This window comes from Pagrus major, chromosome 11 (assembly GCF_040436345.1).
Source record: "Pagrus major chromosome 11, Pma_NU_1.0".
Classification (NCBI taxonomy): Eukaryota; Metazoa; Chordata; class Actinopteri; order Spariformes; family Sparidae; genus Pagrus; species Pagrus major.
This window is the reverse complement of record NC_133225.1, coordinates 2,681,542-2,704,598: the sequence shown is the minus strand read 5'-3', so window position 1 is coordinate 2,704,598 and position 23,057 is coordinate 2,681,542. Positions and strand designations below refer to the sequence as shown.

At 40.8% G+C, this 23,057-nt stretch overlaps 1 protein-coding gene across 7 annotated transcripts in view; it reads right to left on the bottom strand.

Moving 5' to 3' along the window:
- Positions 1-8,527: 8,527 nt before the first annotated feature.
- tut4 (terminal uridylyl transferase 4) overlaps positions 8,528-23,057 on the bottom strand; it is a 19,432-nt gene continuing 4,902 nt past the window's right edge. For 5 of the 7 annotated variants that reach the window (XM_073476190.1, XM_073476191.1, XM_073476192.1 and 2 more), the window contains 26 exons: positions 22,943-23,057; positions 22,642-22,730; positions 22,456-22,507; positions 22,079-22,148; positions 21,073-21,199; positions 20,495-20,614; positions 17,982-18,176; positions 17,687-17,861; positions 17,011-17,597; positions 16,341-16,491; positions 15,899-15,985; positions 15,261-15,364; positions 15,079-15,136; positions 14,886-14,989; positions 14,692-14,781; positions 14,493-14,606; positions 14,297-14,374; positions 13,968-14,145; positions 13,821-13,868; positions 13,171-13,253; positions 12,937-13,052; positions 11,696-11,850; positions 11,411-11,508; positions 10,311-10,878; positions 9,164-9,334; positions 8,528-9,062 (listed from right to left, as the gene is read on the bottom strand). The exon at positions 22,943-23,057 is cut by the window's right edge and continues 63 nt beyond it. In XM_073476190.1, the coding sequence (XP_073332291.1) occupies positions 8,974-9,062; positions 9,164-9,334; positions 10,311-10,878; positions 11,411-11,508; positions 11,696-11,850; positions 12,937-13,052; positions 13,171-13,253; positions 13,821-13,868; positions 13,968-14,145; positions 14,297-14,374; positions 14,493-14,606; positions 14,692-14,781; positions 14,886-14,989; positions 15,079-15,136; positions 15,261-15,364; positions 15,899-15,985; positions 16,341-16,491; positions 17,011-17,597; positions 17,687-17,861; positions 17,982-18,176; positions 20,495-20,614; positions 21,073-21,199; positions 22,079-22,148; positions 22,456-22,507; positions 22,642-22,730; positions 22,943-23,057 (3,822 nt within the window). In that variant the 3' untranslated portion in view covers positions 8,528-8,973. Of the gene's footprint in view, positions 9,063-9,163; positions 9,335-10,310; positions 10,879-11,410; positions 11,509-11,695; positions 11,851-12,936; positions 13,053-13,170; positions 13,254-13,820; positions 13,869-13,967; positions 14,146-14,296; positions 14,375-14,492; positions 14,607-14,691; positions 14,782-14,885; positions 14,990-15,078; positions 15,137-15,260; positions 15,365-15,898; positions 15,986-16,340; positions 16,492-17,010; positions 17,598-17,686; positions 17,862-17,981; positions 18,177-20,494; positions 20,615-21,072; positions 21,200-22,078; positions 22,149-22,455; positions 22,508-22,641; positions 22,731-22,942 lie in introns of those variants that run through there. The other 2 variants (XM_073476195.1, XM_073476196.1) reach the window with 2 other exon arrangements.

Genomic DNA, 23,057 nt, shown 5'->3' with positions numbered 1-23,057 from the left:
GAACGTCTGTTTTCTCTTCCACTGGTGGTGATGATTTAGAAACAGCAGAGTTGTCTATGCATTTTCCATTTATCCAACAAATTGTTTTTCTTAAGTAGAACGAGCATTACAGCCTCACAAGTTTGCAGCGTGGCCACAGAGTGACCATGAGACTGCTGAAGGACAGTATAATGTCACATATTTCCTGTGCAGGTATGTCGAGCAGAGGGCATTTATAAAAATGTTAAATGACACTGCCATGTGAGCCAGAGGAGGGACTGGTGATGGATGGCTCGGAGCGCAGCGGGTTGTTGGACATCCTGGACGTGACGCTTTGATCAATGTGTCTCTCCACACAGCCGGTCAGGAGATGTAGTGCCTGCCATGTTCAGACCCCATTGTTTAATCCAACATATCATTTGCACGCAGGCGAAGGTTAACGAGACAGAGATAACCCATTAAATGATCAATTTATCATTCTGAATTTTATCTCCTATTTTGTCCTTTTCAAATCACACACTGCTACAAACATGGAGGTGCAGCCACTTACAAGCACATCTACAAACACAAACACTCCAACACGTCCGATAAAACCCTTCAGGAGTTGTTCTGGGGTTTTTTTATTCCTTGTACTTTCCTCCTTGTGTAATTTGTCTGCTTTTATCTCAGCTGAGGGATTGAGCTGGCTTCTGGGTGCATGTTTGGATAGCCCGGACATCCATTATCAGTCCGAGGCAAACCCGATTTAGAACCTCAGTAAAAGAATTACTCAGGAGGAGAGGACAGCGCCGTGATTCTGTCACCTTCTCTTCCACCCTCGGCCCCCATCGCTGCTCTTTAATTGGGCTGCTAATCAATTAAGGCCTGTGTGTGCGAAGAGACCGTCTCAGCCGAGTGCATAAATGAGGCTGACAGTGGGAGCTGTGAGACACAGAGAGGTGACTTAACAGAATACATTTTACTCCAGCGTGTCATATCCTGCTCATTATAACTGATGCTACACAAACATTTACAAACTTTACCTTCTCCTGTCCAAATGTCTGCAGTCATTCACCTTGACCTGTTTTTACTGCAGACTATAGAGGGTTGTTAATTCAGGCCCTGGATAATGATCTTTAGGTCCACACAATGAGTCCAGCCTCACCACACAACATCGTGTTAGCTCAGCGATCTTTTAAGTTGCCACTCACCACCTTCACATGCTCCTAAGCCTTTCAGAATCTAATGAAAGTTGGTATTTTAGATATAACATTACATATGAAGGTGATTGAAATGAACTCATCCATGCAGCATGTGGTCAGACTGAAAACAGTCCTGAGTTAAAACAGCACAGGAGGCTTTTGAAGGCATCGTGCTCATGTAGGCTATTTGGACCCAACTGCAATATGAACGAAAGAGTGACAGCTACAGTCCCGACATGGCATCAACAATCGTACTCGCACGCCAACGCTGCTCTATTCACACGAGCTCAAGCTGACATTACTAGGACTTGGTACTTGCAGGGTACAGTCGGTTTAATGTTCACTCAAACTGACTCAGTCGTTTGTGTTCGCACATACAGCTCGTCTGGATGAAGTCCAGAAAAGCACATGTGTGAATGCAGGATGTGGGATTTGTTAGTCGTTCAAAGAGGGATAGTGGCGCACATTTTTGGACAGTTTCTCCTATAAAGTGTACAAAGCAACAAAAATTGTTCTGAAGTTCTGAAGAAAACTCATGGATCTGTAAACTCTGGGCTAACAGGGCCATAGGCCTAAAAACGTCTCTCATATTGCATCATAACAATATGAAATCTCCTTACACAATCACAGTATAAGTATTTTGAAATATCACTTCATATTTCCACAGAAAAGCATTTTAATATTACCAAAAAAATAAGGACTGTGCACATGAAAAGAAATACATGAAAACATTTAATTGTACTTCTTGGTGCTGCTGCCTCCCGGGACTCAGACACACTGGACAACATTTCCACAGAAGCACCAGATGGGCCTTTGAGGATTCTTCAGTCCGTAAACAGGCTCTCGGTTTGGCGTCGACGCCTTTGGTCTCCTCGCAGCAGCAGCAAACGTCCTACAGCTGTTTTGTTGCTGCTCGTTTGATCTGGACTTTGAGTTTGACTTTCACACCTCAGCCGCGGCAGGACGTTTAAAGAGGCCTGTGACGTGTAGGGACTGACAATGCCGTGAAGAATGAGCGGCCATTTCCACAGTTATTAAGAGCGTTTAATAACTTAATTCTTGCAAATCAAACGGAGAGAGGCCGAGCTCCAGTGGCTGTACCTGGCGACGTGCCAGTGGTCCACCTCCTGCTTTATTCTATGAAAAGATTAGAGGGCTGCAGAACTTATTGACTCAGATTTCTCCTCCAGGTATAGAGTAATTAATGTAATTAGGTCCTCTATCTCCGCTCAGGCCTCTTATCAAAGCTGTTTCCTTATCGCTTCTGGAAATTTAATTAGAAAAATCTTTCCAATTAATGATTTTGCAAAATTAAAGTGAACTTCAGCCGGTTGATTCCCTTGTTAATTGTTGGCCAGAGGCACATAAAGAGGAGAGTTGGACAGCTGGACAGAGGTGGAATGGAATAACAGGATGTACATTACTTAAGTACTGCACTTAAAACTCCACCAATCAATATCTTTTTATATTAACAGTGAACCAAATAACATTCACCGAGGAGCTGAACCCACAGAGGATTATCAAACTCTGCAGAGGTCTTTGGCCTCTTTCAGCTCAGTGTTTTGGTTTTGCAGCACATTTACTGTCAGTGTTGTTTTTTATCAAACACTGGACACGACCTGTTCAGAATCGAGTGGAACATTTAGCAACTAAAGAAATGGATTTTTTATCTCAGGAAGTGTCCGTCAGCTTGTTGTGGAGATCTGCTGCCTTTTAGAGGCCAAAGAAAACATTCATGCAGCTTCAAGTAGGATTATTTTTTCTAAAAAAGTAAAATACCTGGCTGTGAAAGTCCTGCATTGAAAACTTTACTAAAAAGGGGCAATTTGTAAGATATGATAAAGAAAATAACTTAACAGTATCAACAGAATGTGAGGAAACAGCAGGGTTGACTCATGTGAAAGACATATATGCTCAGATTTCCACTTCAGTTAGCATGCTAACCAGCTAGCCCCAGCCTGTCCTGTGTCATAATACCACTTTGTACCTCACGAGGTGATTGTCTGACAGCCCTGTAGTTTCAGTCTGTGAGCGGCAAGTTTGTCCAATAATTAAACAAAATAAGTTCCACATGTCAAGAAACTAAAACCACGAAAATACAACCGAACGCCTTCTGAATCCAAGTTTCGATCTTTTACCAAACTAAGACGAGCGCAGTCGCCTCGTAAACTCATCGTAACACACACTTCATTTAAACTTAACATAAACGAACTGAAACCGTCTTGGTTTGTCCTCAATTCACAGAGTAAGATGTGAAGATCGTCGTCCACTGCCGATGCCCGACTCTGCAGCTTCATGCATCTCATGTCCTCGTCCGTCTGACCTCAAACTGACCTCCGCTGGACTCCCCTGTGCAGGCAGATAGCTAATTAGCTAATTGGGCTACTTGATAATGTAACCGATGAAAAATGTGAAAAATGTAAAAAATTTATTAATGGACAATTAGAGATGGGCACATATACATCAAAGAAGTATCATGTTACTAATTAGAAATACTTGCTTATCAAATATATGAAAATAAAAAACAGAATACTGGTATAAGAAAGAATATTAATTGAAATACAGGCGATTTTTAATTCATAAAATAAAATTAAAAACAGTCGATACAAACTGATATTACATTTTAGCCATTTAGTACCTCAACATGGACAGACGGGAGCACCGCAATGAAAATTAACTCAGTATTTTTGCTTTCATTCATGTAACCTGTTGTTTACTTCATCTGTTTCCTAATTCTTAAAGTAGCCTCCTCTGATTTTGCATAGAACATAGATCAATCATGTTAATGATTAACGGTAATTGGTTGATATGGCAACCGACTATCGATTGAAGAGATTGCTTAAAAATTTGCATCCGTCGTTTAATCTTAGCAGTGCATCATGTTTTATAAGATCATCATGTGTGTAGCGTGGCTGTCCTGTCAGAACCTAATCTCTAAAAAAAATGTTTAAAAGTCACACAAACATTTCTGATGTAAACAAAAACAAAGTTATTTCTTCATCTGGCATTTTGTTTCACACACACATACATAAATCCCAAGTGTGTGTGTGTGTGTGTGTGTGTGTGTGTGTGTGTGTGTGTGTGTGTGTGTGTGTGTGTGCCTCTGCAGTGTGCTGCAGGGTGGAGACAGAGCGGTAGCCATGGTGCAGGAAGAGTAAACAGGAAACCCGACACACACAGTACAAGAAACATGATCCACCTGGTCACGGAGAAGTAAACTGGAAATGAGTGAAAACTGGAAAACAGAAATGGAATAATTGCACGTGTAAGTAGAGAATCGTTAAACAGACAGAATCTGTTTTTTCTGCTGTCGGTGCTTCATGTGAAAAATAGGTGCGAGGTTCGATCAGCTGTGTGATTGATGCCTCTCTCCTGCTCTCCGTCTCTTCCTCCAGGGAACCCCGATCACATCACCTGCATCATGGCTCAGAAAAACACGTCTGAAGCGCGTCCGATCCCCAGACTGGTTGTCAAGATCGTAGGCAGCAAACAGGTCAAGCAGTTTATCGAGGAGCCACGAGAGTAAGTATAATGACACAGCAGCCTCTCACAGTGTCATTAACTACGGATCAAAACATCTTGTGTGTCAAAGTACAAAATTCCTCACCTTCACGTGTGTTTCCCAAACAGAGACTCTGGAGACGTGTCAAAGAAAGAAGAGAGTCGTCCAGTTGAAGCTGCATCTGATGGTGATTTCAAGAAACCTCCAGAAAAACAGGATGTGATGGCGTCCGGCTCTGACAGAAAGGTGGAGAACAGAGTGGACTCTGCACTTTGGGCTGTCATCAACCAGGTACATACAGTGAACTGTGTACATGTCATAGCTTCTTAACGTTCAGAGGAAATAATAACAACTTATTATGGAGTAATTTGCAAAAACAAAACGTTACAAAGTACTTCACAGTGAAAACAAAGAATAGGAGCAAATCAAATCCAAAACATAAAATATAAAACTAGATAAATAATACGCTGTGAACATTTTTGGTGATAATATGGTTATGGTCTTTTGTCCACGATAATCGTACAGTGAAAATCTGACATCGTTCAGCCCTGTTCAGGCTCACAGGAAGCTGGAGCCAAACAAGTGCAAGTAAAAGTCCTCCAGTAAAATAATCTTATAAACCTTATAAACGCAGAGAAACAATGTACCAAAAGTTTTTACTGTAGTTCTGTTATTGTTTCTCCCGAGATATAGAAGGGAGAGAAGAAGAGGAGACAGGAAAGAAAGAGTTTTACCCAGCTAACGCTGAAAGGAAGAAAGAAATCATAAATTTCAGATAAAAGTAGAAAGTGTTGCAAACTGAAATACCTCACTGACGTGGCAGAACCTCGGTGGAAAATGTAGCTGACAAAAAAAACAGTATTCGTCTCTGAAATGGAGCAAAAGTTGAGTTTCTGAAAATGGAAATATTCGAGTAAAGTATCAGAACATATGAACTACTTCTTCTTACCTGAACACAGCAGACTCGACCCGAACTGTACATGTACATGGTCTCTTCACTGCTTTCTCTACAGGTTCCTGACAGACGGTGTGTGACAGCGCCCTCTGGTGATCGCTCCAGGTCCTACATTCACCCAAAGACTCGTCACAACTGTGAACCGAGAGCAGCTGAAGTTCTGGAGATATCAGAACAGGTTCTTCTGTAAAATACATAACTTTAAAAATGCAGAGTTTATTGCAGTGAAATCATCAGGAAAAACACGTAGAAACAAAACCTGGATGAAACAGATGCAGATTCTGACCTTTTGAAGGTCACCAAGGAGACACAGAGCTTTACTGGGAACATCAGGCCAGGCAAAAAATCCTGTGTACACAGAAGATAAAATAGTCTTCTCTAGAATAAAGTAGCAAATACATTTTCATTAAAAAAATTAATAAAAATACCCACCAAATAGCAGGTTTGGGCTTCGAGGCTTCTTTAAATCTTTGATTGTAATCTCTGATTCTCTTTGATTAACATGATCACAGGTCAGGACAATTAAATAAACCGTTAACACTCTTTGATTGAGGAACATTGCAGATTCACTTTGCACTGTTGAGGATTCATTTTCAGCACATCTCATCCTAATGAAAACTTCTACAGGCCTTTAAGGTATAAAATAAAGTGGTTGTTTCCTAATGAATACGAGACAAAATGGTTTAAAATGACATCCAGCTCTATGATCCACATACACATTCATAGCGGTTGCTGTTAAACTGGACTGTTGCCACCATGACTGAAGATAAACTCACTTTTCTTTCCCTTGCAGAAAGGTGTGTCTGAGGGCGCAGATAAGGCCGAGCTTTCCTCGGCTGTCAGAGAGGAGCTGTCTGATTGGCAGCTCTCCTCTCTGAGATCAGCAGAGGACGAAATGGCAGCTCTTGATCTCACCTTCAGCGGGATGCTGCATCAATCTGAGATCACTCACCTGTTTCTGAAACACGATGTTCCTCTGAAGCTACCAACGTTTTCTCTGCTTCTCCAAATGTTTTGTGATAAAAATGATCCAGCACAGGTAAGGTCGCAGTAACAGTTCAACTTCACACACATGGGAAACTGGTTTTACAATTTCTTTGTTTACTATGTTCTCGACGACAACTAGATAGATTTCTGGGCAGACTCGAGCACTATCACACTTTGTCCGACGCTGCTGTTCACGACAAGGTTGCTTTAAAAGGATTGTGACAGGCTTACATGGCTCTCTGATGATCCAAGGACATTTTATAACATTCATTACAGGGAAAATGGTGTAAATATGATCACACTGGATAGTGGGAAATATTTTTTGCTGACTGAGTTAGTTTAAAAAAATAATAAAGTAACAAAAACTTTAATGTCATACAAACCATGTAAAATCAAAGATGGCGCAAGATTTCTTCTTCTCCTTCTTCTTCTTAGGGTGCTGCTCAGCAGCAGTGAGATCTGTGCTGCCTCCTGTGGCCATAAACGACATTACAACAATACTACAGGATAAAATGGTGGTCTAAAATGGAAATAAGTACCTCAAATTTGTACTCAAGTACAGAACTTGAGCACATGTACTTAGTTACATTTCACCACCACCTGTATGCATATTAATATTTACACACAAAACAAATATTAACTGTCAGGTTGACCTGTGCATGTCAACAAACTAGCATCAGCATTTTATCCTCACAAAAAATGCACTTTCTAATACACATTAAAACATAAACAAACAAAACAAACTTTGAGCATCAACTTACCAGCTTTTAAAGGTCATTTCAACCACTTCTCAAGGTCTTCCTCAGCAGATACAACGTGCCAAGATATCATTATCACACATGGGCATACACGTGAACATCATGTAGCCTTGTGCAGTTCCTGGAGTGACTTTAGACATGCCGTTTTCTTGAAATAAATCCAATTACTGCTGTACATACTTTATTTTCAGAGCGACCGTTTCAGATGATCTAAATGATTTAATTACCTTGACCCTCATCTTGGGGATGTTTAAGAAACTTACCCCAAAGAAACGATGTCTCACCACACTGCATTTTTTCATATAAAATAAAAGAGAAACTTGTGTACGGCATTCATGTCAGTTATTCACTGTGTTGTCACAGATTCACTACAGAAATCTTTTACAATTCATAAGAAGTTCTGCATTCCCAGATGAACTCCACAAAGTCAGTGAGGTAAATCCAGATAAACGAGCATATCAGATTCTGTATTGTGGATCCGCTCTGTGCATCTGAACTAAAGACGTTCTCCTTTCCACCTCTCTGCAGCTTCAGTCGACCTGAACAAGGACAAAGCTTCTTCACGACTATCACATCGTAAATCTGAGCACGCTGAGAATCGATGAGGCGACAGAAACCAGAGCCAACTCCTCTGGCCACAGCTCAGAGGACGAGAATTCATTATAGAACAGAAATTATTGTGCATCATTGAGAAGAATAGTCCTCCTATATCATATATATGATTATCACACTACATTCATTTGGCACACATTTGCTTGCTGTCCTTTTCACTCTGCGCTGGCCTGCTCATCAGTGTCAGATGATATTCGACAAGTAATAAGTGATCCACCATACAGTCAATCGTCTATCGATTTATTTATCTATTAATTTGCAACATTATCACCATCTTTTGATTTGTGCCACATAGTGGGGATGAAATGTCAAATGCAAAGTCTGCAGAAATGTGGACTTATGGAAAGTGGCCATAAAGGGTTCAAAATGTCTGTGAGTGAACCCTCATGCACATGATGATTTGACGGTGGGACGGTCCAAATCTCTCACGGGCTCACTGTGAACGCACCTCAAAGTCCGTGAGAGTGGACGTTGGGATTGGGCCATTGTATAAGAATCATTCAGTAGTGCCTACAAACATGCTCAAGAGATTAACTCAGACGACACAACAAGACTTGTTTGCTTTTTTCTTTATTTTTTTGAAGCTTTTTTTTTATATTTAAGATTTTTTCCCTTTTTTCTTGCTATCCCTGCTTTTGGCACTACATACTTAGGGTGACATGTTAGATTGTTTTTAAAACAAACGTCTATTCAAAGCCTTCATCTTGTTGCAAGCAAAGTATGAATACAGCTAATAAAAATAAAGGTTTACATTTTTCCTCCTTACTTTACACATAAAATAAAAACACTTTTTTGGACCCCCTCAAAAATGGGGGTATTAAAATATTTGACATTTGTATCACAAATCAATGTAATGAGACAAAAAATAAAACATAAAAACTGTACAAAAATGATAAAATTCATTTTAAAAATTCCTGTGATCAAATGATGCAAAGAGTACATAAATTTGATTTTGTTTTACGTTACTGACCATAAATCCAATTAAAAGGAGATGCGAGTTCACTTCTTCTGTTGGATAAAATTCAGATTTACTTGATGTCGGACATGTGGGACCAGTGGGAAGTTTGGATTCTGATGAATCACAGAACCTGATGAAAGAAGAGAGAAAACAAAAAGTCAGAACAAATGGAGAACTTACGATTCTCTATTTTTTCGCAGCAGCAATAAAAATCTGTTTATCGTGTCTGACCTTGGGTCACGAAGGGTTTGTTCGGCTGGTAGCCTCCGTTGCCCTGCTGGATGAAGTTCTGGGGCATCCGGTAGGGCCAAGACGGAGACAGGGCGTACTGTGGTGCTTTATTGTGCTCCCATAAGCGAGAGGCTTGGCTCACACCTACAAACTGGGCGGGGTGGCCTGATTCTGTAGAGACAACAACAAACATATTCACTAAGATGACAAAGTTCAACAGAAACTTATAACAAAAAGATGTAAGGAACCATTACCCACATCCTACACCTCATTTAACCCTTTACTATCTGAAATGAATATGTTTAAAAATCATTTTAAAGAGCAACTTAACACCTGTTTTAGCTTGACAATAAGCCTTTCACATGCTCCAAATGCATTAAAGCTGTCACTGTTTTTTTTAAATCAGATACTCAAGTTATTATTTGAGAGTGGGAAAAAAATCATATTTTATCCAAAATCATCTGTTGAAATTTAAATTTCTCTGTATAGGTGCGACAGGCAGGGACATTCCTAAAAACCAACGACCTCCTGTTTGCTGACTTAAAACGCAACGGCCTGAAATGTTAGCTTGAGGCAGTGGAGGCAAATCAAAGGAGTGCAAAGCCTGATCAGATTTCACTCAGCAAAATGTACTCGCTTGCTGGGGAAAAAAGCAGGCGGGGAAAGACAACGAGCTGAACAAGATAAAAACTTGCTCGATGTCAAACGCCTAAAACCCTCACAGCTCTGAAACATAATACTTGAGATCGAAAGTTGGGTGACCTTGAAAATACATTCATTTCTACTTTTGTACTCCGGCAAGACAAGAAAAGTAAAACTTAAATGTTGGGAAAACTGATGAAATGTGATTTCTGTGTGTTGAAAGGAGGGTGTGGTCCAGACTGGTTTAAACATGATGTTATTTTGGACTTCAGATGGACCATGTACAGTAAAATCACAGACCTTCTTTAAAAAATATTATTTGATTTTCTCTGGAGAACAGCAAAGAATAAAATGTCTCTACATGTAACTTAACTTAACCTCAATTAAATTTGTATTCCAATGTTGAGAAACAGGAAGACACAAAGACAGAGTCACACACACACAGACACACACACACACACACATACACACACACACGTGCCACCACACTTCACCCAGTGAATACCTGACTTGACCACAGTGCCATTGCCCATGAGTGACCCAGGTTGTGCCAAGTGGTTGTGCCAGTGTCCGTCCCGTCCTGGCCCACCGATGCCCAGCTGTCTCCCCGCCGGCTGGGCGAAGATGATGCTGGGGTCGTTCAGGTTCATGGGGCTGGGGTTGCCCCCAGAGCTGGTGGGACTCCCGTTCCCCGATGCTGAACGCAGGGCGAATTTGAGGCCGGGCGGGGAGGGGGCGGTTTGAGAGGACGTGGTGAGCACTGGTCCGTGGATGGGCCAGGAGGTGGAAGGGAGGTGGACCGGGTGATGAGGCTTCCCCTGGGAGTTGTGTGACTGGTGCTGGTGGGTGGGAAGAAGCCCCAGTGCGGTGAGCGTCCCTGGGTGGTACTGGCCTTGATGAGACGCCGGGAAGCTGAAAAGAGACAGGGGGACCTGGGGATGTGCAGGCTGCTTCAGGGGACCAACAGAACTGGTCTTACAGTGGGAGGGCTGAGGGGAACTGGAGGACTGGGACGAACTCTGAGGGACAGCTGCAGGCTGGGGGGAGTAGGGCGGAGTCTGACGACTATCGGACTATAAAGAAGAAAACAAAAAAAAACGAGCATTACAATTCAACAATCAGGCGACAGTCATACTTGTATTTAAATATTTATTCACTCAACTGGGAAAATATAATTAGATTCTGATTTTCAGACTGTGTTTAATGTGCAGCATCAACACAGGTTTAAAAAAGGGCCACTTCACTCAAATTGGCTTTGATTTTATTTGCCCACATTACAAGATATCACTGGAAGCAATGCTTGATGGAAGCAGCAAAATCCAAAAATGATTCTGACATGACGGACTTTTAATTCACATTACTGATCAGCAGTTTCCACTCCTAGAGAGGAAGAAGCATGCCGTTTCTGCCATTTCTGCGCTTTTAAGGATATTCTCATAAAAACCGAACCAGTTTATGCAAGTGTGGCCAATGTGCATTTCCTTTTCTTCTAAAGTTTGCTTCAAATTTGCCTGACAATTAGATGAAACTACGGCTGATAACATTTCAGTTTGTTTGTTTTTTGGGTGAACCGACACAGTTGTAATGTTTAACTGTTGTACTCACACATTCAGAGGGCTGTCTGGTTCTTCCAGGACAGTCTGCAGGTGTCTGGGGAATGGGAATGGACTGGGAGCTCACTATGGTTCGTACTGTGTGAGGAGCTGGGGAAGAATAAGACCACATAATAAACACCCCTGATGGTCTGAATATAACTTGTATCTATTCAATGTGTCAAGACATTGAACCAAAGTTTACAATTTAATATTTCAACATATGCGTACAAGTGAGAATGACTACTATCAAGAATATCATAAAGAAATATTTCATGTCTCTTCATTCTGGGGATACCTGGTGCTCCGACGGTCCTCTGTTTGAGGTGGCGGTATTCGGGACAGTCCCTACGTACGTGACCCATGTCCCCACACTGGAAACAACGCCTGTCCTTCGGCTCCCGCTCCTCCTCTTTAATGTCCTCGTCCTTGTCGTTTTCCTTCTTCTTAATCCTGGCAGAGAACAAGTTCAGGACACAACAAGAGGGTGAATAAACAATAAACATTCAGCACAAACACACATTAATGAGCAAACGCACAAGAAACATTACAATGCTACAGGCTCTCCAAAATAAGAAAAATAGACAGTTTCCTTTAAAAATACCTTTGAATGTCAAGACATACAGTTAGATTCATACAAAAGTCTTGCAAAAACAATGATTTTAATGATGATTTTGCCACAATTCCTGAATATAGAAACAATGCCACTTTGTGAAACAAGGCTAAAATTCTAAGATTTTTTTACCTTTAAAAACACCACCTATAGAGCAGCTTAGCCTAACTGTGTCAGCCTAACTTACCCTGTATGTCCCTCAGCTGGAGCCTCAGGAGTCATTCTTTTACTCTGCCTGGCCTACTCCTTTCTTTTCTTCTCTGATCAACTCTCCACTGCCATCTGTTCATTGTTCTCACTTTGATAGTTGAGATCTGTAAGTTCACCTGTTCCTCTTCCTGTATCCCTCTCGTAACTTTCTCAAGGCGTTGTTGATATTCAACAGCCTAATTCTTTACGTTTGTGTATTTTCGGGTCATTGTGTTGGACGTAGTAATGCGGACAACTTAGACTAAATCATACTCCAGATGATTTTAGCTGATGTACGTTCAAGGAAATTGCTGTGATTAAAAAGAGGACAGGAACATTAATTGCCATTACTGTGTTTCGATTCACAGCTGCTGTATGATGGAAACACTCACGTTTAAGTTTACCAACTAGCTCTTCCTTAAATGACTATCCACTCTGCAGTCAGGAGGCATCCGTTTTAACATTACTGTGTCACTTTTACCTTCTCATTTCTTATGGCAACTACATCACAACTGTAACCGTAATGGATTTGATGTATAAAACATCATTACTGTGGACAGTGATGCTTCAAACAAATGTTCAGATACATTTTGAATAAACTGTTTTACACTGTGAGAGAACACCAAAGCAGGAGTTATACGAATCTGTAACATATTTATTATTATTAGCGTCTTTTAGTTTTTCTTGGAACTCTAAATCGCTGAGAGAAATGTTTTGATGAACCACGAGGGGACAACCTGCGTCTCTTCGGGCAGTCCTTCATGTAATGTCCGATCTTCCCGCAGATCCTGCAGCATCTGTCGTTGGGCGCCAACTCGCCGTCTGTCAACACCTTCGAGTCAAAGAAGTAGTCCTGCAGCAGAGCACAACAGAAATAGCAGATAGTTAAGACAGATTCCTCGGGAGACGCAACAGACAGCGTTCAAACTCTGAATCTTTTGTACAACTTGGTTGAGTCATGAGGGACGTACCACTTCAGAGCCAGGGACGGGGTAGAACGGAGTTCCAAACAACTTTCTGCCATTTATAAACGCCTTCATGATGAAGTTTGTCACTGGAGGAAGCCAAGAAGGAACAATGATAGGTTTAGAGGCGGCTGCAATCACATCATCAGTAACAGAGTGCACAGTCTTATTTTTATAACACAATGTGACATAAACTCCCTGCTTTTTTATTCAAATATCTAACTGTCATAAACTGATGAAAAGCCTCAGCTGTCAAAGAACAAATGCCTGCAGTAATGGAAGAAAACACTTCTGACTCATTACCACAAGAAAATAATTATTTGCTCTAACTAGGCCTGCAACTAATGATTAATTTCAATTTTGAATAATCTGTTGATTATTTTCTTAATTAATTCATTGGTTGTTTAGTCGGAAAAATGGCGATCTGTGTTTCCCAAAGCCAAAGATGACATCCTCAAGTGTCTTCTTTTGTCAACAACCCAAATATTCAGTTTAATGTCAATGAGGAGAAGGAAACCAGAAAATATTCACATTTAAGAAGCTAGAATCAGAGAATATGGACTACTTTCCTGAAAAAAGTACTCAAACGGAGCTCTAGCTAGTTATTCTATTTAAAAAACAAAAAGAAAATTTTATACCAGGACCTAAGCACTTACTTTTGCGGGAAACTCCAGCACCAAGATTATGATTCAAATCAAAGGGATCTGAGGAGAACAAACAGATGAGTTAGTAGACGATAAGACACTGACTGAAATGTAAAGAAGCGGGTAAAAACAGAGGCATGAGCAGATCTGTGTGAGCACCTTCAATAGCAATGCATTTACTGGTCCACTGTTTCTCAAAGGTGGTGAGGCGTTTCCTCTGACGGATGCTGATGACGTGTTCTTTGAAGTCAAACTCTTCTGTGTAAAAGCGCAGCAGCCCCAACCACAGCTCTCCCACTGACTCTGTGTTCGGCTGCAGCTCGGACAGAAGCCGGCGCTGTGAAGACAAAAGAAACACACTTGGTACCTTTTCAATTCTGCAAACAGAGGAGGATATGACAGGAGTAACATTTGGACTGAACATTTAGATAGTGTCCAATGATACGACACTGCTTCAAGTTAAAAGACACCTGTTTCATTGAACTCACCAGATCCTCAAGGTCATCGCAAAAGAAAGCATTCCAGCCGTCAACCATCCGCTGGGGAACAGTCGTCCCATCAAAGATCTAAAACGACATCATAATGAGCTGTTCATTTCATTGAAAGCTAAACACTCCTTTATGTTTCAGGCAGAGCTCATTTGTTCTGAGTTTAAATTTATGGTCATTAATCAGTGACCGATACCTCCTGCAGGACAGGAATGACTGGCGGCTGCCTCTGCTGCAGGAAGTAGAGCACCATCAGGATGTAAGCGTAGGACGAGAGGCTTCCTCTGGAAGCATCCCCAATGTCGCAGCGCTGTGAGCACAGAGGGACGTTAGTCACACAGCAAGAGGCGACATGGGAACACTTCACAAACATCCTAAGTGAAGAGTATCTTCACCTTAGCGAAGACCTTCATCGTGTATCCCAGGAATTGCACTCGTGGATCCAGTGCTGCATACGTAGCCAGCATCCTAGTGTTGTGTTGAGCCTACAGAGACGACCCGTCCAAAGCAATTCATTCAGCTATTTCAATAAAAAAGGCACGTCTAAGCATTTTATAGAACAGTGAAGGCAGGTTCTGCTAACACTCACCAGGGTGTTATAAAGGCTAATATCTCCCTCCAGACCGCTCTGTCTGTGTTCAAACTTCACAATAGGCACTTTAGCTGTTGTGATAGGCAAGATGTTCCTCAGACCTGTGAAGTCAGCGTAAAAAACTGTCAGATTCAGTCCTTGACACAGAGATATAGACAGATAAATGATTATTAGTAAAACAATCATTCACCTGTGTGCTTCTTGAGCACTTTTGCAAGCCCTTCAATGATCTCTTTGCAGTTCAGCCTCTGTTCAGACAGATCAGAGATTTAATGTAAGACTAAAAAGAATTTATATGAGTCACTAAATGTCAGTCCCAGCGAGGGAGCGTGAGTTGCATAAAACATTGGTATGCCTGTTCAGTCCACCTACCTCTGCAGTCTCATGACCCTCCAGAGTCATGCAGATGTCAAGGTCACTGTCGCGGAAGCCGAAGCCGTTCTTGGAGGAGCCAAACAAGCAGAGCTGAGCTTTATCTGTGGATTCACACACACAGGAAGGAATTTTAATGATCAGAGAATCTCAAATAAAAACTGTCTTCTAAAATAACAGCCAGTCTGTTGAAAATCTGGGTAAAGTAAAGAAACAACAGACACGTTATATTCACCACACTGTTGCTGGGTTTGTCTTTAAAATAAATACTGTTCTCACTGTCTAATTTATATATTCTGATCGATTCTACTTTGTTACACTCTCATGGTGTTAAGCTGCTGTTAATTAAACCTAACAATTCCAGCGGTTGTTTAACAATAAGTGACTTCCAGTGTCCCGTGAACTGTGGAAAGGCTTTAACTTGAAATGCACAGAGGACGCACCAAATTTGTATAAACAGAAAACAACAACAGCAAATTAACACAGGAAAAAGAAGAAAAATCAGGAGGCCTTTCTGCAAAAATGTTTGTATATAAATATAAATATATAAAGAAGAAAAAAGGTCTAGCTCTCTCACCACTGGAGGAACATACATAAAGGCTCTGGTAATTATTTGAGAGTTTATGCTCAATGCTCACCATTGTACTCCTTCCTTATAAACCTCTCCAGGCCAGCGAGGATCTGCTCCCTCTTCTGCTGCTCAGCATGAGTAGGTGACAGCTCATCTACAAACAGCAGAACAGAAATGTAGCCACACAGAGATGTAATGGTTAGTCGATTGATCGATTAGTTAATTTAAACTAAAGGATTCATGCGTGATAAAGAGTTGCAGAACAATTCTAAGCAATTTGACACCAAACATACAAACATTTAATCTTTGAAATGTGGGAATTTGCCACTTTGCACTCTGATCTTCTTGGTTTCAGTCATCGTGAATGGAATATTTGGGGTTTTTGAATGTAGGTCAGACAAAACGAGACATTTAATGACATCACTTTGTGCCATTGCGGAGGAAATTTTTCACAGTTTTCTGATATACTGTAGACCTCCTAGAACAGAATAACGTGAAAGAAAACTTACAGTAGCACAACTTGCAGAGCCCATCGAGGATATCCCTGAAGCGGTCGTTCATAGGAGGAAGAGGCTTCAGCTCGATCTTCTTAAAGTCTTCAGGACACTCGTCTTTCAGGTGACCATCGCGTTTGCAGATGCTGCACACAACAGTTGGAGGCTGGAACGAAAAAAGGTTCAAAGAACATAAATTAAATGAGCAATAAGAACATGACAGCCTTCACCACCACAAACGAAGTGCAAGATAATGGCATAAATAAAAGCTCCAAAATGCTGCAACCACCGTGTCCTACTTACATCGCCGTCACAAAACATTTCTGTGGGGCAATGTCCCATGCTGCAAAAGTTGAAATAATATAAATGGCTGTGTAATGTTCTTTACCAACCCCTGAGGTATGTCATCACATGTCAACAAACCAATAACGACCCTTCCTAAATGCAAACATCCCATCATGAAACAGGTGAGATGATGCTCCTTTATATTATACCTTCTTTTTTTTCAAATTGGCTTTATAAACACACAACTCAGAAGATATATATCACACTATAAACAGACAAGATTTGGTATTTTTAAGATATTTGACCATTGCTAAAGTAAAAACTATTACTTATATTTTTCCATTAAAATATCTGAAAAATGTATGAAAACATGTAAACAAAGGGTGGACACCATGATTACCTTCCCACCAGTGAAAATCATCCTATCGAACACATAGTGCAGATCTTCTGATGCAACAGGTCCATCCTTATCTGAAACACTGCTTTCTTCTTCTTCTTCTTCTTCCTCCTCCTCATCCTCTTCCTCCTCTTCCTCCTCCTCCTCCTCTTCCTCTTCCCCCTCCTTGTCACTGTCCAGCAGTCCGTTGGGGGATAAGGAAGTTCTGTTCCCCTCACTGAGATCCATGTCCATGAGACTGGCATCCAAAGTTTTCTCATCCTTCTTCGTGGACAGATCCGACCCATCTTCATCATCGGTGTCAGACTCCTCGTCCTCCTTCAGCCCGTGGTGGCCCCTTTGAGCACCCTGGCTTTTTTCACCATTCCCGTCGTCTTCTTCCTTGTTCACCAGCGCATCCTCCCTCCTCGCCACTTCCTCCAATTTTGCACCTTGCTTGCTTGCCTTCTTGCGTTTCTGGCGCCCCCCCGTGCCCTTTCTCTGGGGGCAAGCAAAGTATTTGTAGGCCGTACGGAAGCGCTCCTGGATGTACTCAAACACCATTTGGCTGTTCAAGCTTCGTGCAACGTTCCTCTTCAAGGCAAAAGGATCTAAAAACAGAAGAAAGAGACATACTGTGTGAATTTCTGATATTTCTCCAGAGCTGTATGATGAATTTGCTGACTGAGTAGTTTATTACCTTCAATAGCGAGCCTGCGACGTGGCCAGTTCTTTACCTCCCTAGAGAGGAGCTCCTTCAAGCGGATGCTGATGATGTACTCTTCAAGAGCAAATTCCAGTGTGTAGAAACGCAAGAGCTCCAACCACAACTGGCCCAGTGACACACCTTTACCCAGGTCCAAGGTCAGGCGGGTCTTTAAAGTGACACATGGGTTGTTAAAAGCAGTAACACAACACTTTCTCAATGTAAGTTTAGCTCTGAATCAAAGGCAACGTTAATTGTTCCATCAATATGATGCTGTAGTGACACTCACCAAGCCCTCTGAATAATGGCCTTCATCAGGTTTTTTCTGATCTGGTTTAGGTCGGCCTTCTCCTCTGGCCTCGTTGCGGTTCTCCCCTCGTCCGTCCGTGGAGCTCGGAGGTCTGCGCTCCCACCGGACAAATGTGTCCAACGTGATTCCAGTTAGATGATACTCATCCACACGCTTCACATCAAAGCCTTCGATCTGAACGAGGAGAATGAAGTCAAACACAACAGAGGGAAAATAGCTGTAAGCAAAGATATGACTTTTTATATGATATGAATTTTGAAGCTGCTTGTATACACGTTTTAATGTAGTATTGTCATGTTATTGGTAGTGGGACTGGAGGACTTGCTATGTGTGGTCAACTCGCAGCTTGTCATCAACTGTATCAGCGTTTAACTTGACAAGTACAATTATTTAATTGCCAATAGGTATATTATCCAAAAGTTTGAGAATAAGGCTCATATTAGGAAAAAATAATTATTTGTGTTTTTAGATACATTATCTTTAAGCGAATACGTAAATATTTGACTCAGTTTATAACAAAGGAATGTTTTTTAACAGTGTTTAATCACTATGTGAAATAAAAATGAAAAAATGTCATATTTATAAAAAGGACAGAGCTACAGCCCAAAGACAGTCATAGCAAGTGCTTATGTTCATCTAAAAAAATGATGCACACAGAAACGTGCAAAGAAGGAAGACAGAGTTCTCCTGGACAAACAACTCTGTGATTGCATGGTACTCCAAGATAAATGTTCTACATCACTGCATCTGCAGGTTTGTCAGCCTGTTGTCAGGTTATGCTTTTAATGTGTAACTGCTGCCAATTTTAACTACATCTTTCTATTCTTCACAGTGTGATCACACAGTTTATCACATGATCATCTCTCTGCAAGCACCTCGTGGCACAAATAGCCTGAAGTTCTGAAGAAAAGAATCTTCACCTCAAAGAAGAAAAAACATGTTCCCACCTACACTTGTCTAAACATTGCAGAGGAGTTCTTCCTGCTGGTAAATGCTATGCACTAAATACAACGTCTACTTTATTTCTAACAGTCAGGAATGATAAATACAATCTGAGTTAAATGGGTTGTTTTATATCTTCATGCAACTATGAATATGAATTTTACATCTTCAAGAAATTAATGATTTGTAGCAGCTTCACATAATGTTCCTCAGTATTATGCAAATGCATGCAGCATAGTGCTAAAAAAAAAAATCTAGATCATCTTAATAACAGTGGAAGGATGATTTTTCACTTGTGTCTCTCTCTTGAGTTAATGTGCCTCCTCTAAATAAGACAGAGACGTATCAACATCCTGTGTTTCCCAACACAGACTTGAGCTGCGTGGGAGTCTTTTTCGCAAAACATGACACAAGACGCAGATGAAGAATGTGGGTCATCCTGTGCATTATATAAAATAGGCAGACACTGTCTGCAATGCATCAAGAGGTGACAATGTATATATATTATAAAAGACTGGGAAATGCCCCACAAATTATTCAGGAGTAGACAGGTTGGCACAGATAAATGAATTTCCATGCATTTATCAACATTACCACATCTCATTCACTTATTACGTTTGAATAAACGTAATGTTTATTAATGTTTATACTCCCATAAACAAGATGTCATAAATGAGCAAATCTGTATCTGTTGCAGAGACATGAGCAGTTTTCGAGAATCATATTTCTTCTTTTAGAATCTGTACAACGAGGCTCTGGTGTGAATTTGTCTGAAGGAAAGTGGATCTTACAAGTTCTTTTTACAGATGATGCTATAATATTTCATTACGCTGGCTTTGTTTTTTTAACCTCAACCAAAAAATGGCAGCCTAATGCCACCGCAGTGTGGTATTTTAGATAGCATGCCGGGCTCCAGAAGCAAAAGAGGTGAGACATCTATTGTGATGTATAAGGTGTCGGACAACGGGAATAATGTGGCTATAGATGGTATACGGAGGTTGATCTCGTGCTCTCAACCTCGTTGTCAACCCAATTTGCAGACATTTTCAGTAGCCGTTTCACTTCTTTGAGTTAGCTGCTAACTGCTGCTAGCTGCTTTTAAATCTACCGGTTGTGGATCGCACACATACCGTGTTAACAAAGGTCACACCCCTGTCTCGTCCTGCCTCTACACAGGCTCATTCTTTTCAGATAGACATCAGTAGGGCTCAGAGGTGGAACAACAATGACCCCTCATTCCATCTTCATACCTTTTTTGCAGAATGGCGCGGCAGAATAAAGGCTCAACATTCCCACCTTGAACAGGCTGTGTAAAGGGGCCTCCCAAAAAAGGTTTGGGTGTACAGGTTATATGCACAGTAATTTCAATGACAACAACTGTCTTTATCATTACATGAGTTGTTTAAAATAGGTCTCTGTACTTCATGTGTTTAGAAAAGGATTGACAGGAGAGCGCCCTTGACGGCATCAGGGCTAAGGTGCCAACCATGAACCCTTTTCTCAGCTCTTTTCCAGTGAGAGTGGATAAAACAGAAAAACATTTGACCTACCCAACGGCCCAAGTAGACGGGGAGGATTGGCTCTTTCCTCTGCTGCAGAAAGAAGATGACCATGAGGGCGAAGGAGTATGAGGGGATGCCACCTTCAGCCTGGCAGTCGATGTGACACAGCTACAGAGGTAAATATGCAAGAAAAGAAATGCTTTCAATTTCGAATGCATTATCGTCTTAAGCGAAACTGTAAAACTCAATTGGATTTGTTCAATTATAAAATCCTCATACATGAATTTAAATGTTAAGTCCATTACAAAGAACAACATATTAGATTTTCCATTTTCAGCATCTGGACAAACAGGTGATATGGCTTGTTTGTGCAGAGATAGACCTCTGACTTTATTTACCAAGAAAAACCTGAACACACATACACAGCCATTACAAAGTATTTATTTCTGGTCTGTCAGTTTTAATAACTAATATGTCCAATATCAGTACATAAGTTTTAGACTGAGGGGCTGGTAATTAGTAATGAACATAGCTAAAAATAAAAAATAACTCAACACTGAAACCCATTAGAAGATCTCTCTCATTTCTTCTTTGAACGGAGGAGTTGGTATCAGCTACAGCCTTACCCTTGCCCAGTAGCGGAAGGCCAGCACCAGTGGAACCAATCTAGGCTCCAGTTTAGCCAGGGCTGCCAGGTGATTGGTGGTGAGACAAGCGACGTCATTACCTGCGCTCACTTTACACATCAGGCCGCTGCACAGAAACACAGGTGAAAAATCAATAAATATATGAAAAACACATGTTGGTACCAGACAGTAAATTAGTGCTGGATTTGCAAGTAGGAGCCGATACGTGCTGCAATAATGTGAAGTTAAATAAGAGATGAGACATCATTTAACATAATCATAACATTTCCTTCTTCTGATCATCAGTGTAAAGTCACAAATATTTAAAAATAAGACGATAACTGCACACTAAAAAACTTTTACTAACAGCAATGCACTGATTGTGACATTCTGGGTTGATGCCCAATTTTAAAATAACAATTTGGCCAACAGCCGTAACCCTAACCCGTCAATACTGATGTTTTTTGTTGTTGTTTATTTGTTTTTATTCTCCCTGTTGTGCCAGGGAAATGCATAACCAAACTGTTTTAAAAAGTCATTCAGCCCCTCATTACACTATCTTTGAAAGAACACAAATTCGAGAACACAAATGTATAAAAATCTTTTAATATAACCTCCCTTCACATTAAAAGGCCTTTTGAGCCCGCTATACAACTACCTAAGCAATTCTAAGAATTTTTCAGAGCTTACATAGTTTTACAAACTGATGGCAGGGAGCCAATACCTCATGAATGTGCCAGCACAAAATTGATGTGAGACCACAGATAAACATTGGCCACTGCCATCAGTGAATGTTGTCTTACTTGCCAATAGGCAGCAGTCAACAAGGCCAATATCAATGTTTGTCTGATAAATCAGTGCATCCTTAACAACTACATTAAACCTAAACTCCCTCTCTAGACAAACAATTTAAACATCAATGAGAGTAAAGTGACAGAAATATATATACACACAGATAAAAAAATTATTTAAAAAACTGCATTCGTGCATTTAATCCAACACTCACCTGCAAACATCCCGACAGAACACGGCAGGAACTTTGGCATGAAAATCTGACTCAACCTCTGAAAATTCAGCTGGAGAGGAGAAAAACAAAAACACAGAAAATGACCTTGAGGAAAGTTGCACAAACCCAATTTCATTGCAGGAATTTTACATAAAAGCTGAACTACACAAAGCAGAATTACTCCAATACCAAAGCAGATGAGGTATTTCTAAGTAATGTTGTTCTTGTCCTGTTCTCAGTTAATTTGAAAATTCAATCAAACGTGAAGCAACAAGGTCAAACTAATACCTCCAGACAAACCAGAGCAGTGGGTTTATGCAAATATAAATCGTGTTAAAACTTCAGAAAAAATGTACAATGCACCAAGCAAAACTTACGGGTGTTCTTGAGGATTTCCAGCACTTGAATCAAGACCTCAGGTTGTGTCATCTGAACAGACAAAAATAATTAGAACAAGTGAGACCAGCAGCTATAAGGCCAAATGTTACTGCTGATTTACAGTGCCCTCTATGTTTTTAGAGAACATTCATCATTATTTCATAAAATAGCAGAGGCAGCCTTACTGAGGAAGGGTGGGTGACATCAATGTTGATATCGCTCGTTTTGAAGGCAAATCGGGTAAGACACGAACCATAGAGACGGAGAGAACAAGCTGTAAAACCAAAGAAAACTTATTAGATTTTACTGTGATTATACAATATATGCAGTATAACTTTAACTCAGAAGGTTTACAACTGAAAACAGAAGTAAATTAGACACCGAGGATCAACAAGGACTAATTTTAGTAGGACTTGAAATTTCCTCTTTTTACACAACTCACTGAAGGAAATATAAACCAGGCTGAGTAACATCACAGCATACAACCTGAGAGGTGCTTCTTGATGATCTCCTCCATCCTGATGACCACAGCCTTCCGAACCTCAAAGTCCTCCTCTGAGATCCCGTGCTGCCTGGCTGTTTCTCGGACGGACGCGTCCAC